At 46.5% G+C, this 17,019-nt stretch overlaps 1 protein-coding gene across 1 annotated transcript; it reads left to right on the top strand.

The window, feature by feature from the left end:
• LOC128297301 (histone H3-like) lies at positions 1-8,256 on the top strand. The gene is made up of 2 exons (XM_053032925.1): positions 1-442; positions 7,831-8,256. The coding sequence occupies exons 1-2, from the start codon at positions 41-43 to the stop codon at positions 8,236-8,238; spliced, it is 810 nt and encodes a 269-aa protein (XP_052888885.1). The 5' UTR covers positions 1-40; the 3' UTR covers positions 8,239-8,256.
• Positions 8,257-17,019: the final 8,763 nt, after the last annotated feature.

The raw sequence follows: 17,019 nt of genomic DNA on the forward strand, positions 1-17,019 counted from the left end.
CGTCTTTACGTTCCACTAATAAAACCGCCGAACCAGTGAAATGGCCCGTACGAAGCAAACTGCCCGTAAGTCGACCGGAGGTAAGGCTCCGCGCAAGCAGCTGGCCACCAAGGCTGCTCGCAAGAGTGCCCCGGCCACCGGAGGAGTGAAGAAGCCGCATCGTTACCGTCCGGGAACTGTAGCCCTGCGTGAGATCCGTCGCTACCAGAAATCGACCGAGCTGCTGATCCGCAAGCTGCCCTTCCAGCGTCTGGTGCGTGAAATTGCCCAGGACTTCAAGACCGATCTGCGCTTCCAGAGCTCGGCCGTGATGGCCCTGCAGGAGGCCAGCGAGGCGTACCTTGTCGGCCTGTTCGAGGACACCAACTTGTGCGCCATTCATGCGAAGCGCGTCACCATCATGCCGAAAGACATTCAGCTGGCTCGTCGCATCCGCGGAGAGCGTGCCTAAATCTTCGCCCGTATCCCCCCCGGGGCTCCTCTTCCATCAATCGTCGAGGGGCTTCACTCAAACGGTCCTTCTCAGGACCACCACAAATGTTAACCAAAAAGATATGTGTCGATATGTCCGTACCTTCTTCCGTCCGTAGTGGCTCGTTAGTGGTGATGGTATTGAAACAATTTCGTATGCGTTTATGTCGCCCGTTCGGTGCAGAGAGCCCGTGACCGTATCCGGGTACAACAAAAGCTGCGTGTGTCGAAAAAACGTTTGTTTACGCGATGAGCAACACACCATCTTCACACGACAGGATCGACTTTCTGTCCGACGGGTAAATAAAGCCAAAGAAAGCCAGCAATGGCAGGCCAGGACGGCCGGTTAAGCAAAATGAAATAAGGGGCAGCCCAGAAAGTCAAAAGACGCGTTTTCGATTGACCGTTTGGCGATCGATCGTCAGAAGATGTGCTTCCGATGCTGTTACACTGTGCGAGACACGGAACATTCTTCTTCTCGTGCCAACTCGTGTTTTGTACCCGCGCCCCTTTGCTTTCCGCTCACGGGTTCACATGAACGCGTCGAAAATTATGCTTTATTTTATTTAAACTTTAATCTTTTGCCCACCGTGTGAGAGGGAATGTCAAGCAGAAATATATCTTTCGTATGGATGCGTTTTGTGGTCCTGAAAAGGACCGGTTTGGGTAGATGCGAACGAACTGCGCTTCGACGCTTCGAATTACTTCGAGCTGGTGTACTTGGTGACAGCCTTCGTGCCTTCGGACACGGCGTGCTTGGCCAGCTCACCGGGCAGGAGCAGACGGACGGCCGTTTGGATTTCGCGGGACGTGATCGTCGAACGCTTGTTGTAGTGCGCCAAGCGGGATGCTTCGGCAGCGATGCGCTCGAAAATGTCGTTCACGAAGCTGTTCATGATGCTCATCGCCTTGGACGAAATGCCGGTGTCCGGGTGGACTTGCTTCAACACCTTGTAGATGTAGATAGCGTAGCTTTCCTTGCGGGTCTTCCTTTTCTTCTTCTTGTCCGACTTGGAGATGTTTTTCTGGGCTTTGCCAGACTTCTTCGCGGCTTTTCCACTGGTTTTCGGGGCCATTTTGCTTCGATTCACGCACTGATGCTCACTAACGGAGAGTTAAAACCTTTCTGATAGAGAACTACGATTCTCAGGTTCGTTTATATTCCGGTTTTCGGATCACTCTCGGGTATTCGACTTGAGTGCGTGCAGGCAGCATAACTCGGGGTATTTAATCGCACACTGGCTCAATTTTTACTCAGAATACAAGCACTCTCCGAACAGTGAGCATCGTTGCGAACGCACTCTCATCTAAACCGAAGCTATCAACAATGTCTGGCCGTGGCAAGGGAGGCAAAGTGAAGGGAAAGGCAAAGTCCCGCTCGAACCGTGCCGGTCTGCAGTTCCCGGTTGGCCGTATCCATCGTCTGCTCCGCAAAGGCAACTATGCCGAGCGCGTCGGTGCTGGTGCACCGGTGTATTTGGCCGCCGTGATGGAATACTTGGCCGCTGAAGTGTTGGAGTTGGCAGGAAACGCTGCCCGAGACAACAAGAAAACTCGCATCATCCCGCGTCATCTGCAGCTGGCCATCCGCAACGACGAGGAATTGAACAAGCTGTTGTCCGGCGTCACCATTGCCCAAGGTGGTGTGCTGCCCAACATTCAGGCCGTGCTGCTGCCAAAGAAGACTGAGAAGAAGGCTTAAGGCTTCTCCCAATCTCTCTGCAAACCCCCCCAAAACAAACCGTCCTTTTCAGGGCGACAAATCGATTTACATAAAAGATGTTTGTTCGACCATCTCTTCTGAGCTGAAATCAAACCGGCGCAGCATTACCTAATCGAAGGTAAATCCAGTGAAAAAACACAAGCAATCGCAATATGCGGGAAACCCCCTGAGAAACGTCATCACTTTTCGTGTTTTAAAATCTTTGGTCGGAGGTAGACTCCTCTGACCGTGCTAGTGGTACCGAGCAATGGATGAAAAGCTAAAAGCAGTGCCCCACCAGCAGCCTACCTGCTATCGTACCTGGAATGACCGATCCTACGAAGGAAAAATAACTTCCACTTTCCACTTAAAAGGAGCCCTGTGCAGGTACCGTACCTGGTCGAGGGTCTGAAGCGTTGGTCTGAAACAATTGTTAAGAAATTTCCCAATGCGAATGAAACAAACTAGCCCACGAATGGGCACCGAATATTTCAGTCTATTTTTAGCCCACCTGTATGCAGCCCTAATGGCAGATATTTCTTATTTTCTAAATAAACACGACGCCTACTGCGATGCATCGGGCTGAACGCTTAACGCTGATCACTACACCATCGACCCTAGCAACGAAACCCCAAACCATGCATGCAAATGAATATGGAACACAATCCTACCTTCAGTAGTGCGCAGCGCACGGCTTCACGCGCTCCTTTCAAGCAATTGCGGTGCACTCATTACAGTATTTTCACCACACACCAAGTCACTTCACTACACCGCCCCTGCTTATCTGATCTTTGCAGCAGCAGCAGCAACAACAACAACAACAACTTTGTTTTTAAAAAGAGTATTTTTTTAGCGAACCCCGCGGAGGATTTCGCTGCCCTACGCACTGGGCGCCGTCGCAGTTCGTGCATCGTTTCACGCACGCATTTCACCAGCAAAAGCCGCCATTTTGGCGGTAATCCTGCGCAGGATGGGTCGACGCACCACGCACCGAAACACCGTCACGATTTGGATTGTCCATCGTCCTTTCCGCACACACGCATACGCACATTGCACCAGCAGTAGCAACAACAGCTATGTTTATAAAAACAATTATTTTTGGGGCGAACCCCGTGGAGGATTTCGCTGCCCCTCCGCCCGACGCCCGAAGCGTGCGCTCTTCCTTTGTGTGTCGCATCGGTGATCGAAATTTCTGCGAATTGTCAACCGATGCTCCCTCTCGCTCGCACACTCGGTGGCGACAGGAGGAGACTCGTTTTAGTGGAAATTTCCACCTAACGGTACCGATCACCGTGTACGCGGTCACATTTCCTGATAACTTTTGGCACGAGCTCAGCATGCACACACACACACACACACACACAGGATTATGTGCGAGAAGGAAAAAAGGCACACACGCATTCGCACATTTCACCAGCAGCAGCAGCAGCAACAGCTATGTTTATAAAAACAATTATTTTTGGGGCGAACCCCGTGGAAGATTTCGCTGCCCCTCCGCCCGACGCACTGGGCGAGGCACCGTCGCGATTAACGCACCGTCCCGCGAAGCGCTTTTCGCACATTCACACACACACGCGCGTTTCTTCCGCCATTTTACCACCCGCACTTTTTAATGCCAATCCTGCGCAGGATTAGCCGTACGCGCAGTGCTTCTTACCTCTCTGTCTCTCGACTAAGCGTCGCACTCTTTGTTCATGCTCGACATGCTCGATGTTGCTGGTTCGCGAAGGACGACAAAATGAGCCGGCGCCATTTTGAAATTGGCCCCTGTTCAACACTACTTTTAACACTACACGCACTTACACACACTAATACATCCGGATTGACGACGCGCGCGGACCAACTGTTCCAGTTGGCTGTTCGACGAGGACTGTGCCGAGCTCGGGACATTCGGTTACTAATTACCTTCAGCATACGAACGAGAGTGCCGAAAGTGGATCTCTCTCGCTAACTACCTCCGCTACTACTACTATCCGAGCAAATGTATGGTTTTGTCTCGCTACTCTCGCTACACAATCGCACACAATCGTTTCAAAGCACGAAGCAATTTGAAGTCGCCACACATTTTTGCAATTCCACTACAGACATATCCATTTGCGTATGCTATTATCACCGTACAATCAGTGAAAGCAACGAAGGATACATATGTGAATTCAGAATAGATACAGTATATGCGTACAAAAATGCAGGATTGGTGGTACATTTCATGTTAGATCTTAAAACAGAAACATATTTCGCTAGTTAGTACGACACGTAGGTGCAGAAATAGGTGCGCTGCTTAAAACTAGCCGGCCAGACACACGAACGAAGCGTGCGCTCTTCCTTTGTGTGTTGCATCGGTGACCGAAATTTCTGCGAATTGTCAACCGATGCTCCCTCTCGCTCGCACACTCGGTGGCGACAGGAGGAGACTCGTTTTAGTGGAAATTTTCACCTAACGGTACCGATCACCGTGTACGCGGTCACATTTCCGGATAATTTTTGGCACGAGCTCAGCATGCACACACACACACACAGGATTACGTGCGAGAAGGAAAAAACCGACCTTTGATTTGAATACGCATGGCAACGCGAGCCCCCACCCATTTTGGAAATATTTAATCTCTATACTTCCACTAATTTACGCATTACGTTTTGTAACATTTTCAGATATTTTTTTTTCAGACTAGCTAATCGGCCCGGTTACAGGGCTATGCAACAGAATTTTGTTGTGTACGCAAACTCAAAGATGTTTTAAAAAGAGGTTTTCTTCCCAATTGGAGGATGTTGTTAATTTTATTTTATTTAGTTTAATAAATTATCAAATTTCTCACCTCGGGCCCCTTTGGCTCTCATAAAAACCTATTTGGCAAAGCATATTCCAAGTCGCTTTGAGCTTTTGTTGTTGTTATTAGTTTTAACAGACCTTGAGCCTTGATGACTTCGTTCTTCTCTTAGTCTGATATATATATATATATATATATATATATATATATATATATATATATATATATATATATATATATATATATATATTGATCTTAGTGGTTGATAAGTCCCGAACCTTGGTCATTTATCACGAATGAAATGTATCGTAAAAATATACGTCACGTCGTGTTTGCGTGCAGCTCCCATCTGGATCATATGCAACATATCATTTTAACATGAGTATTCTAAATTACAATGAAGCACTTCTTAATATTTTTGCGTCAGCTCCCCAGTTGCTTGCTATGCATTTATGCTTTTCGTAGGCATCGCACATAATTTCGTCGAAAGTCGACGTCTTTCACAATCAGATAAAAGCAACTGATTGGATATATCTAAGGTTAAGTAGCCATCCACATTCAGGTACCACAGATTTCCCATGTTTTTTTTTCTAACTTTTTCCTCACAGACAGTATATTTTAGTCATGTATTTCCAGTAACAGACACACACATGTTTAAATTTCATAAGGTGCCATTTAATCAGATGTAGCGGCGCCAGTCTTCTTTAGATAGGACCGGTAAAAAATTACAACCCAACCAATCCCTCGTTCCCAGGAACAACTATCCAGGTTGCGGGTAAATAAAGTTAAAAGGCCCAGAATTTGCTGGCCAATATCTCTTGATGTTGTGCTTGTGTCATGGGTTATTGAAATACAGAGGATTTGAAAAAAATATTGACCCTACTAGAAATCTTCTCGGTTACCTGGTTTGATCAAAATTTCTCTATTTAAACTGAGAAGTGTAAACAACATAGCACAACAACAGCAATTACTCCTGAAACAATCTCGCATTTCTTTTAGTGAAAAATAAAACATGAAAAATTGCAGCGAATCAAGCAGTAAACTTTAACTTTAAAATATTTATAAGCTACTGTAAAGCATGGTATTGTTTTAGAAAATAATGCTGCTATTTTCGTGGATTGAACGACCATTTCTGGTCTTCCTTGATTTGTATTCATCAGGATAGTGAGTCGCTCACTTGGCACTTGGAAGCGTTGGAGCGGCCCGGTGGTTTGATGGTAGCGACCCTAGCGATCTTCACACGATCGGACCTGACAAAAATCCCATCCGGATCAATCACCCGTACTCAGGACTGACTATCCAGCTTCGGGTAAATAAAGATACAGAAAACCAGAAATGGCAGGTTCAGACCTCTTAGAAGAAGTAAGTGCTGGGTACGGGGGTACGGCTCGAATAGGTCGTTTAAGAAACCGTTCACCGTTCTGTATCACCGACCAAAATTAAAATCTTTTTGAAAATCTTGTAAAGGATCCGACTGAAAATGCAAGAAAACGCGCGAATACCCAAGGACAACACATAAAAACATTCACAAATTGCGCGTCTGTGGACGTCGATCCGTGTAAAAAACTTCCATTTGGTAAAATCATAGTATGCATGGAAAAATAAATTGTTGGCGAGGGAATCATAGAAGACGTTGAAAGATAGCAGTTTAAAGAAGAGCTGGGAAATCAAAACGCTCCACTTAAAAAAATGATCCAAGGGTGTTGGAAATAATGTTACCATGGAAACGTTATGAGTCGCCTCCAACTAAAATTTGTATAGCGATAATTTTCAGATAATTCTACTATTTTTCGGATGAAATAAATTAAGCTCGCTGCCCAAATGCGTGAAATATTTAATGTTTGTTTTAAAAAAGACTAGCAATTGTGTGAAATGCTTCACAATTGGTTTTAAAACGGTCAATGTTTTAGCTTTGCAATAAAATGACTACATAATACAGTTGAATTTCGGATTCTTGTGCCATCACACACATTCCCGAACACCGTAGCACGTTCATCATGCTGCGGAGTATTGACGCACTCACAGTAGCTGAACCGTCCTCAGGATCGACGCGATGCTCATCGCTTCTTCTTCTTCTTCTTGGCTTCGAAGACGCTCGGCTGCGTGATACGTTTACCTCGGGACACAGTTGTACCCCATAGACGGTAGATGAGGCTAAGGATTCGACTCACAACCTTACGTTGAACGACACACTTCATAGCGATCGGAATCATAGGAAAGAATATTTTGATGCAAAGAATGTGTGGTCCTGATAAGGACCGTTTGTTGAGATGAGCGTCGAACGTGCGTCGGCTGGCGGGTTTAACCTCCGAAACCGTACAGAGTGCGACCCTGGCGCTTCAGCGCGTACACTACGTCCATCGCGGTGACGGTTTTGCGCTTGGCGTGTTCGGTATAGGTGACCGCATCGCGGATAACATTCTCCAGGAACACTTTCAGCACGCCACGCGTTTCTTCGTAGATGAGACCGGAGATACGCTTCACTCCTCCACGGCGGGCCAGACGGCGGATGGCCGGCTTGGTGATGCCCTGGATGTTGTCGCGCAGCACTTTGCGATGACGCTTGGCTCCACCTTTACCCAGACCTTTGCCTCCTTTTCCTCGTCCAGTCATTTCGATGTCGATGCGTACCGTGTGTACCAACCGTACTGTGCAAGAGTTCACGAGTAACAATAAGGCTACGCACAATGTTTCGCTCTTTTATACACTTACCCGCAGCACACGCACACGCTCTCACACCACTGGTACACGATCGGATCGGAGTATGTGTGTGCGTGGAGCGAGATTATAAAAATGACGATCTGGCCTCGCATACCCACATTCCGAACCTATCGTCGACACAACACAGACGTCTTTACGTTCCACTAATAAAACCGCCGAACCAGTGAAATGGCCCGTACGAAGCAAACTGCCCGTAAGTCGACCGGAGGTAAGGCTCCGCGCAAGCAGCTGGCCACCAAGGCTGCTCGCAAGAGTGCCCCGGCCACCGGAGGAGTGAAGAAGCCGCATCGTTACCGTCCGGGAACTGTAGCCCTGCGTGAGATCCGTCGCTACCAGAAATCGACCGAGCTGCTGATCCGCAAGCTGCCCTTCCAGCGTCTGGTGCGTGAAATTGCCCAGGACTTCAAGACCGATCTGCGCTTCCAGAGCTCGGCCGTGATGGCCCTGCAGGAGGCCAGCGAGGCGTACCTTGTCGGCCTGTTCGAGGACACCAACTTGTGCGCCATTCATGCGAAGCGCGTCACCATCATGCCGAAAGACATTCAGCTGGCTCGTCGCATCCGCGGAGAGCGTGCCTAAATCTTCGCCCGTATCCCCCCCGGGGCTCCTCTTCCATCAATCGTCGAGGGGCTTCACTCAAACGGTCCTTCTCAGGACCACCACAAATGTTAACCAAAAAGATATGTGTCGATATGTCCGTACCTTCTTCCGTCCGTAGTGGCTCGTTAGTGGTGATGGTATTGAAACAATTTCGTATGCGTTTATGTCGCCCGTTCGGTGCAGAGAGCCCGTGACCGTATCCGGGTACAACAAAAGCTGCGTGTGTCGAAAAAACGTTTGTTTACGCGATGAGCAACACACCATCTTCACACGACAGGATCGACTTTCTGTCCGACGGGTAAATAAAGCCAAAGAAAGCCAGCAATGGCAGGCCTGGACGGCCGGTTAAGCAAAATGAAATAAGGGGCAGCCCAGAAAGTCAAAAGACGCGTTTTCGATTGACCGTTTGGCGATCGATCGTCAGAAGATGTGCTTCCGATGCTGTTACACTGTGCGAGACACGGAACATTCTTCTTCTCGTGCCAACTCGTGTTTTGTACCCGCGCCCCTTTGCTTTCCGCTCACGGGTTCACATGAACGCGTCGAAAATTATGCTTTATTTTATTTAAACTTTAATCTTTTGCCCACCGTGTGAGAGGGAATGTCAAGCAGAAATATATCTTTCGTATGGATGCGTTTTGTGGTCCTGAAAAGGACCGGTTTGGGTAGATGCGAACGAACTGCGCTTCGACGCTTCGAATTACTTCGAGCTGGTGTACTTGGTGACAGCCTTCGTGCCTTCGGACACGGCGTGCTTGGCCAGCTCACCGGGCAGGAGCAGACGGACGGCCGTTTGGATTTCGCGGGACGTGATCGTCGAACGCTTGTTGTAGTGCGCCAAGCGGGATGCTTCGGCAGCGATGCGCTCGAAAATGTCGTTCACGAAGCTGTTCATGATGCTCATCGCCTTGGACGAAATGCCGGTGTCCGGGTGGACTTGCTTCAACACCTTGTAGATGTAGATAGCGTAGCTTTCCTTGCGGGTCTTCCTTTTCTTCTTCTTGTCCGACTTGGAGATGTTTTTCTGGGCTTTGCCAGACTTCTTCGCGGCTTTTCCACTGGTTTTCGGGGCCATTTTGCTTCGATTCACGCACTGATGCTCACTAACGGAGAGTTAAAACCTTTCTGATAGAGAACTACGATTCTCAGGTTCGTTTATATTCCGGTTTTCGGATCACTCTCGGGTATTCGACTTGAGTGCGTGCAGGCAGCATAACTCGGGGTATTTAATCGCACACTGGCTCAATTTTTACTCAGAATACAAGCACTCTCCGAACAGTGAGCATCGTTGCGAACGCACTCTCATCTAAACCGAAGCTATCAACAATGTCTGGCCGTGGCAAGGGAGGCAAAGTGAAGGGAAAGGCAAAGTCCCGCTCGAACCGTGCCGGTCTGCAGTTCCCGGTTGGCCGTATCCATCGTCTGCTCCGCAAAGGCAACTATGCCGAGCGCGTCGGTGCTGGTGCACCGGTGTATTTGGCCGCCGTGATGGAATACTTGGCCGCTGAAGTGTTGGAGTTGGCAGGAAACGCTGCCCGAGACAACAAGAAAACTCGCATCATCCCGCGTCATCTGCAGCTGGCCATCCGCAACGACGAGGAATTGAACAAGCTGTTGTCCGGCGTCACCATTGCCCAAGGTGGTGTGCTGCCCAACATTCAGGCCGTGCTGCTGCCAAAGAAGACTGAGAAGAAGGCTTAAGGCTTCTCCCAATCTCTCTGCAAACCCCCCCAAAACAAACCGTCCTTTTCAGGGCGACAAATCGATTTACATAAAAGATGTTTGTTCGACCATCTCTTCTGAGCTGAAATCAAACCGGCGCAGCATTACCTAATCGAAGGTAAATCCAGTGAAAAAACACAAGCAATCGCAATATGCGGGAAACCCCCTGAGAAACGTCATCACTTTTCGTGTTTTAAAATCTTTGGTCGGAGGTAGACTCCTCTGACCGTGCTGGTGGTACCGAGCAATGGATGAAAAGCTAAAAGCAGTGCCCCACCAGCAGCCTACCTGCTATCGTACCTGGAATGACCGATCCTACGAAGGAAAAATAACTTCCACTTTCCACTTAAAAGGAGCCCTGTGCAGGTACCGTACCTGGTCGAGGGTCTGAAGCGTTGGTCTGAAACAATTGTTAAGAAATTTCCCAATGCGAATGAAACAAACTAGCCCACGAATGGGCACCGAATATTTCAGTCTATTTTTAGCCCACCTGTATGCAGCCCTAATGGCAGATATTTCTTATTTTCTAAATAAACACGACGCCTACTGCGATGCATCGGGTTGAACGCTTAACGCTGATCACTACACCATCGACCCTAGCAACGAAACCCCAAACCATGCATGCAAATGAATATGGAACACAATCCTACCTTCAGTAGTGCGCAGCGCACGGCTTCACGCGCTCCTTTCAAGCAATTGCGGTGCACTCATTACAGTATTTTCACCACACACCAAGTCACTTCACTACACCGCCCCTGCTTATCTGATCTTTGCAGCAGCAGCAGCAACAACAACAACAACAACTTTGTTTTTAAAAAGAGTATTTTTTTAGCGAACCCCGCGGAGGATTTCGCTGCCCTACGCACTGGGCGCCGTCGCAGTTCGTGCATCGTTTCACGCACGCATTTCACCAGCAAAAGCCGCCATTTTGGCGGTAATCCTGCGCAGGATGGGTCGACGCACCACGCACCGAAACACCGTCACGATTTGGATTGTCCATCGTCCTTTCCGCACACACGCATACGCACATTGCACCAGCAGTAGCAACAACAGCTATGTTTATAAAAACAATTATTTTTGGGGCGAACCCCGTGGAGGATTTCGCTGCCCCTCCGCCCGACGCCCGAAGCGTGCGCTCTTCCTTTGTGTGTCGCATCGGTGATCGAAATTTCTGCGAATTGTCAACCGATGCTCCCTCTCGCTCGCACACTCGGTGGCGACAGGAGGAGACTCGTTTTAGTGGAAATTTCCACCTAACGGTACCGATCACCGTGTACGCGGTCACATTTCCTGATAACTTTTGGCACGAGCTCAGCATGCACACACACACACACACACACAGGATTATGTGCGAGAAGGAAAAAAGGCACACACGCATTCGCACATTTCACCAGCAGCAGCAGCAGCAACAGCTATGTTTATAAAAACAATTATTTTTGGGGCGAACCCCGTGGAAGATTTCGCTGCCCCTCCGCCCGACGCACTGGGCGAGGCACCGTCGCGATTAACGCACCGTCCCGCGAAGCGCTTTTCGCACATTCACACACACACGCGCGTTTCTTCCGCCATTTTACCACCCGCACTTTTTAATGCCAATCCTGCGCAGGATTAGCCGTACGCGCAGTGCTTCTTACCTCTCTGTCTCTCGACTAAGCGTCGCACTCTTTGTTCATGCTCGACATGCTCGATGTTGCTGGTTCGCGAAGGACGACAAAATGAGCCGGCGCCATTTTGAAATTGGCCCCTGTTCAACACTACTTTTAACACTACACGCACTTACACACACTAATACATCCGGATTGACGACGCGCGCGGACCAACTGTTCCAGTTGGCTGTTCGACGAGGACTGTGCCGAGCTCGGGACATTCGGTTACTAATTACCTTCAGCATACGAACGAGAGTGCCGAAAGTGGATCTCTCTCGCTAACTACCTCCGCTACTACTACTATCCGAGCAAATGTATGGTTTTGTCTCGCTACTCTCGCTACACAATCGCACACAATCGTTTCAAAGCACGAAGCAATTTGAAGTCGCCACACATTTTTGCAATTCCACTACAGACATATCCATTTGCGTATGCTATTATCACCGTACAATCAGTGAAAGCAACGAAGGATACATATGTGAATTCAGAATAGATACAGTATATGCGTACAAAAATGCAGGATTGGTGGTACATTTCATGTTAGATCTTAAAACAGAAACATATTTCGCTAGTTAGTACGACACGTAGGTGCAGAAATAGGTGCGCTGCTTAAAACTAGCCGGCCAGACACACGAACGAAGCGTGCGCTCTTCCTTTGTGTGTTGCATCGGTGACCGAAATTTCTGCGAATTGTCAACCGATGCTCCCTCTCGCTCGCACACTCGGTGGCGACAGGAGGAGACTCGTTTTAGTGGAAATTTTCACCTAACGGTACCGATCACCGTGTACGCGGTCACATTTCCGGATAATTTTTGGCACGAGCTCAGCATGCACACACACACACACAGGATTACGTGCGAGAAGGAAAAAACCGACCTTTGATTTGAATACGCATGGCAACGCGAGCCCCCACCCATTTTGGAAATATTTAATCTCTATACTTCCACTAATTTACGCATTACGTTTTGTAACATTTTCAGATATTTTTTTTTCAGACTAGCTAATCGGCCCGGTTACAGGGCTATGCAACAGAATTTTGTTGTGTACGCAAACTCAAAGATGTTTTAAAAAGAGGTTTTCTTCCCAATTGGAGGATGTTGTTAATTTTATTTTATTTAGTTTAATAAATTATCAAATTTCTCACCTCGGGCCCCTTTGGCTCTCATAAAAACCTATTTGGCAAAGCATATTCCAAGTCGCTTTGAGCTTTTGTTGTTGTTATTAGTTTTAACAGACCTTGAGCCTTGATGATTTCGTTCTTCTCTTAGTCTGATATATATATATATATATATATATATATTGATCTTAGTGGTTGATAAGTCCCGAACCTTGGTCATTTATCACGAATGAAATGTATCGTAAAAATATACGTCACGTCTGTGGTATACAGGGTACAACTGCACGAGAGACCGAGTACCGGGGCAGTCTCCTGTCAAGCGGAATAAAGAGCAGACGTGTGCTACTGAGAAGAAATGGTTTATTCCATGGGATATCACATTGGCGATCCTGCCATGCAAAGTGGAAAAGGAGGGAAAGAGTGATGAGTGTAAATGTGTGATCGAGTTGGTAACCGAGTTTAGCTCATGGTCCCTCGAAGCAAAAAGAGTACGGGTTGGTAACCGAGTTTAGCTCATGGTCCCCCGAAGGAAGTGTGTGATCGAGTTGGTAACCGAGTTTAGCTCATGGTCCCTCGAAGAAAAGAGAGTACGGGTTGGTAACCGAGTTTAGCTCATGGTCCCCCGAAGGAAGTGTGTGATCGAGTTGGTAACCGAGTTTAGCTCATGGTCCCTCGAAGAAAAGAGAGTACGGGTTGGTAACCGAGTTTAGCTCATGGTCCCCCGAAGAAAATGTGTGATCGAGTTGGTAACCGAGTTTAGCTCATGGTCCCTCGAAGAAAGGAGAGTACGGGTTGGTAACCGAGTTTAGCTCATGGTCCCCCGAAGGAGAAAAGAGGATTTGGCACAGTATCCAATAGCACAAGTTCACTAAGTTCAGAGTAATTCCTGTTTGGTTTCCCTCAAATTTTCAGAGCTAATACAATTGTAAAGAGGCAATTCTGTGGTAAAAAAAAAAAAAAAAAATTTAGAATAACACTGGGGCTGTCGAAATCGCAAACACGAAAAGGAGTTCGCGGAAAAATACAACACATTGAAACTAAAGGAACAAGCGAGCGCACGGTGAAGCGCAGACAACAATAGTTCAGGTTCAACGTAAGCAATCACATATGAGTGTTAGTGCACTGGTTGGTTCAGCGTGAGCAAACATGTTCAAGTGTGCTATCAGATTATGTGGATCGGGCTCAGTAAGGTTCAGAGTGGCAAACGATCAGCATCGTACCCGAGTGCAGACAAAAAAAGGCGCGGAAATAATTCTGAAAGAGCAGTGAGCAGTAAAGAAAAAAAAATGGCTGGTTGGACAGAAGAAGATAATTTGGAGAGTGTAACGATGAAGAGTAGTGTTGCAAAACGGCAGAAAACAAATAAAAAGAACAATTTTTTGTCCGGTGCATGGCCGCTCAAACCGTTCTGCGAGGATCTTCCTATCCAGGAGAGAAAAGCAGAGTGGGTGCGTTTCAAAGGACAATATGAGAGAATAGTTAAGTGTAAAGGACAAGTGGACGCCGATACGAAGCTAATAGGCCTAAAAGTGTTCGCAGGGAACTACCTTCTGAAGATAATAGAAATGCAAGAAAAACGCGTGGAAGATTGTGTAGAGGATCTGTACGAAGAAACAGTGAAAGGCGTTGATGGTTTCTTTAATGGTGTGTGTGACGAAAGTAAAGAGAGAATGAAGTTAAGAGAGATGAAAATGGTAGCGGAAGAAACTTTTTCGGACTGGATATTGAGATTGGAAACTCAAACGAAATTCTGTGGACTTTCAGAAGAAAACAAAACCGAGGAGTTAGTTCAGGCGGTAGTGCGACGGTCAATACCCCAAATTTCAGAAAAGCTTTTTGAAATGGCAGACTTACTGGGTAATGATTTGGAAAAGCTTATAAAGCATGGAAAGCATTTGGATTTCGTGAGAATGGAAAAAAAAGAGGTACAGTTCAATCGAAATGCTGAGAATTCAAAAGAAGCTCCAGAAAACGGAAGCTATGTAGCGGCGGTAGCAGCAACCAAGATTGGAACCGCGTATAAACCGACCATACAAAGGAGCGATAACTTCTCACTAACGCGAGGCGGAAATTTCCACAAGTGGAACAACGAAAATGCACAGAAATGTCAAAAGTGTGACAAGATGCATCCGTGGGGGAAGTGCAGCGCGGCTAGAACAAAATGCTTCCGCTGTGGTGCCATTGGACATTTTGCAATACGCTGCAAAACAAGATTTGGATCAACAAAATTACTAAGTGGAGTGACGAAGCCAAGGAAGGAGATAAAGCAGGTGGTTGTTAATAACCCAATAAAAGAATGGTAGCTAAAAAAAAAAAAAATAAAAAAATATAAAAAGAAAAAAAAAAGAAAAATAAAAACACACACACAACACACGGAAATGGAAAATGCTGACAGCATATATATGTATATATGTATACTTATTCTATCGCTCTCAATTCAATTTCTTTTGCAGCTTGTAAATCAACATATGGAAAATTCAGACTCAACCGATCCACGAAGAATCATATGCAGTATCGGAACAGTAAAAATTAACTTTTTGGTGGACACTGGAGCATCTGTGAACACAGTTACATCGAATGACTGGTGGAATATAAGAGCGCATTGTCAGTCTAGTGTGCGTGATTGGCAACCTCATCCAGATACGACATTGCGGAGTTATGGGAGTGCGACGCGGTTGGAAGTGGAATGCACATTCAAGGCGATAATATCTGCAGGAGGAAGTAATATGAAGAAAACAATGGCGACATTTTTTGTGGTGAAGGGAGCGGAATTATCATTGTTAGGTTTTCAAACGGCAGTAGTTTTGGGATTAGTATGTGTTGGGCCCCAATTCAAGAACATTTGTTGGGTAACGGAGGCATCTAATACTCGGAAGAACTTTCCAAGATTAGCTACGAACGCGGTTAAATTTAAAATCGATACAACAGTTACTCCCAGACAAATCATAAGATACAACATACCCAAAGCGTTTGAGAGTGCAGTAAGTGAAAGAATATCTGATATGGAGCAGAAAGGTATTATTGAACATGTGGACAGCGAGGGCGCGGAAATATCTTTTGTATCACCAATGGTCCTTGTACCAAAAGGGAACAAAGATTTCAGAATCGTAATAGATTATAGAGAGGCAAATAAAGCGATCGTAAGAGATCCATATCCTATGCCTTCTTTAGAGAGAATTTGGGCAGATATCCCCAACAACAACGGGAAGATATTGTTTTCAAAGATCGATCTAAAAGACGCATATTTTCACGTCGAATTACACGAAGACGTTCGACACATAACTACATTTATGACGGCAGAGGGATTGATGAGGTTTAGAAGATTGCCATTTGGGTTGTCTTGCGCGCCGGAAATTTTCCAAAGAGAGATGGAAAAAGTTTTTAGGGATTGCAAGAATGTTCTAATATACCTAGACGATATTTTGATCTATGCTGGATCGCTAGAGGAACTTAAGAAATTGGAGGATAAGGTTAAGGAAGTGATTCAACACAACAATCTCACGGTTAATGAGGAAAAATCATTTTACGGACAAGATAAAATAGATTTCTTAGGATTGACACTAGATGGAGAGGGTATATTGCCTATGAGGGAGAAGTTGTCGGCAATTAATAAGTTTGATAGGCCAAAAGATACGGCAGAACTTAGGAGTTTCTTAGGGATGCTAACGTTCATCGGTCCATTTATAAGTAATTTCTCACATAAAACAAAGCCATTGCGCGATCTAATCAGAAAGGACGGTTTCAAATGGGAAGCTTTACATCAGAGAACATTTGAGGAGCTTAAAAAAGTCGCTGAAGAAGATTTAGTTAAGAGAGGATATTTCAGTGAAGAGGATAAGATCATTCTTTACACTGATGCGTCACCTTGGGGATTAGGAGCAATTTTAGCTCAGGAGGACCTAAAGACGAAAGAAGCCCGAATTATTGCATGTGCATCAAAAGGTCTGACGGAAGCGGAAAGCCGCTATCCACAGTTACACAGAGAAGCGCTGGCGATAGTATGGGCGGTGGAACGGTTTGCGTATTATCTCTTAGGAAGAAAATTTTTGTTGCGATCGGACAGCGAGGCATTGAAATTCATGATAAAACCGACAAAACATAAGGACATAGGAAAAAGAATTATTTCAAGAGCAGAAGGGTGGTTTTTGCGGTTGGAGCATTACCAATTTGATTTCGAACACGTTCCGGGAAAGGAAAATATTGCGGATGCTGCGTCTAGACTATATAGATGTAAAGGGGATCATCAGTTTGGATCTACTGGAGAGCCTCATGAAT

The sequence above is a fragment of the Anopheles moucheti genome, chromosome 2, assembly GCF_943734755.1.
Source record: "Anopheles moucheti chromosome 2, idAnoMoucSN_F20_07, whole genome shotgun sequence".
Classification (NCBI taxonomy): Eukaryota; Metazoa; Arthropoda; class Insecta; order Diptera; family Culicidae; genus Anopheles; species Anopheles moucheti.

Bases quoted from the DNA above. Each gene is read 5' to 3' on its own strand.
- LOC128297301 (XM_053032925.1), top strand. From the start codon at position 41: ATGGCCCGTACGAAGCAAACTGCCCGTAAGTCGACCGGAGGTAAGGCT. The intron at 443-7,830 runs CGTGCCTAAATC...ACCAGTGAAATG, and splicing joins CTCGTCGCATCCGCGGAGAG to GCCCGTACGAAGCAAACTGC.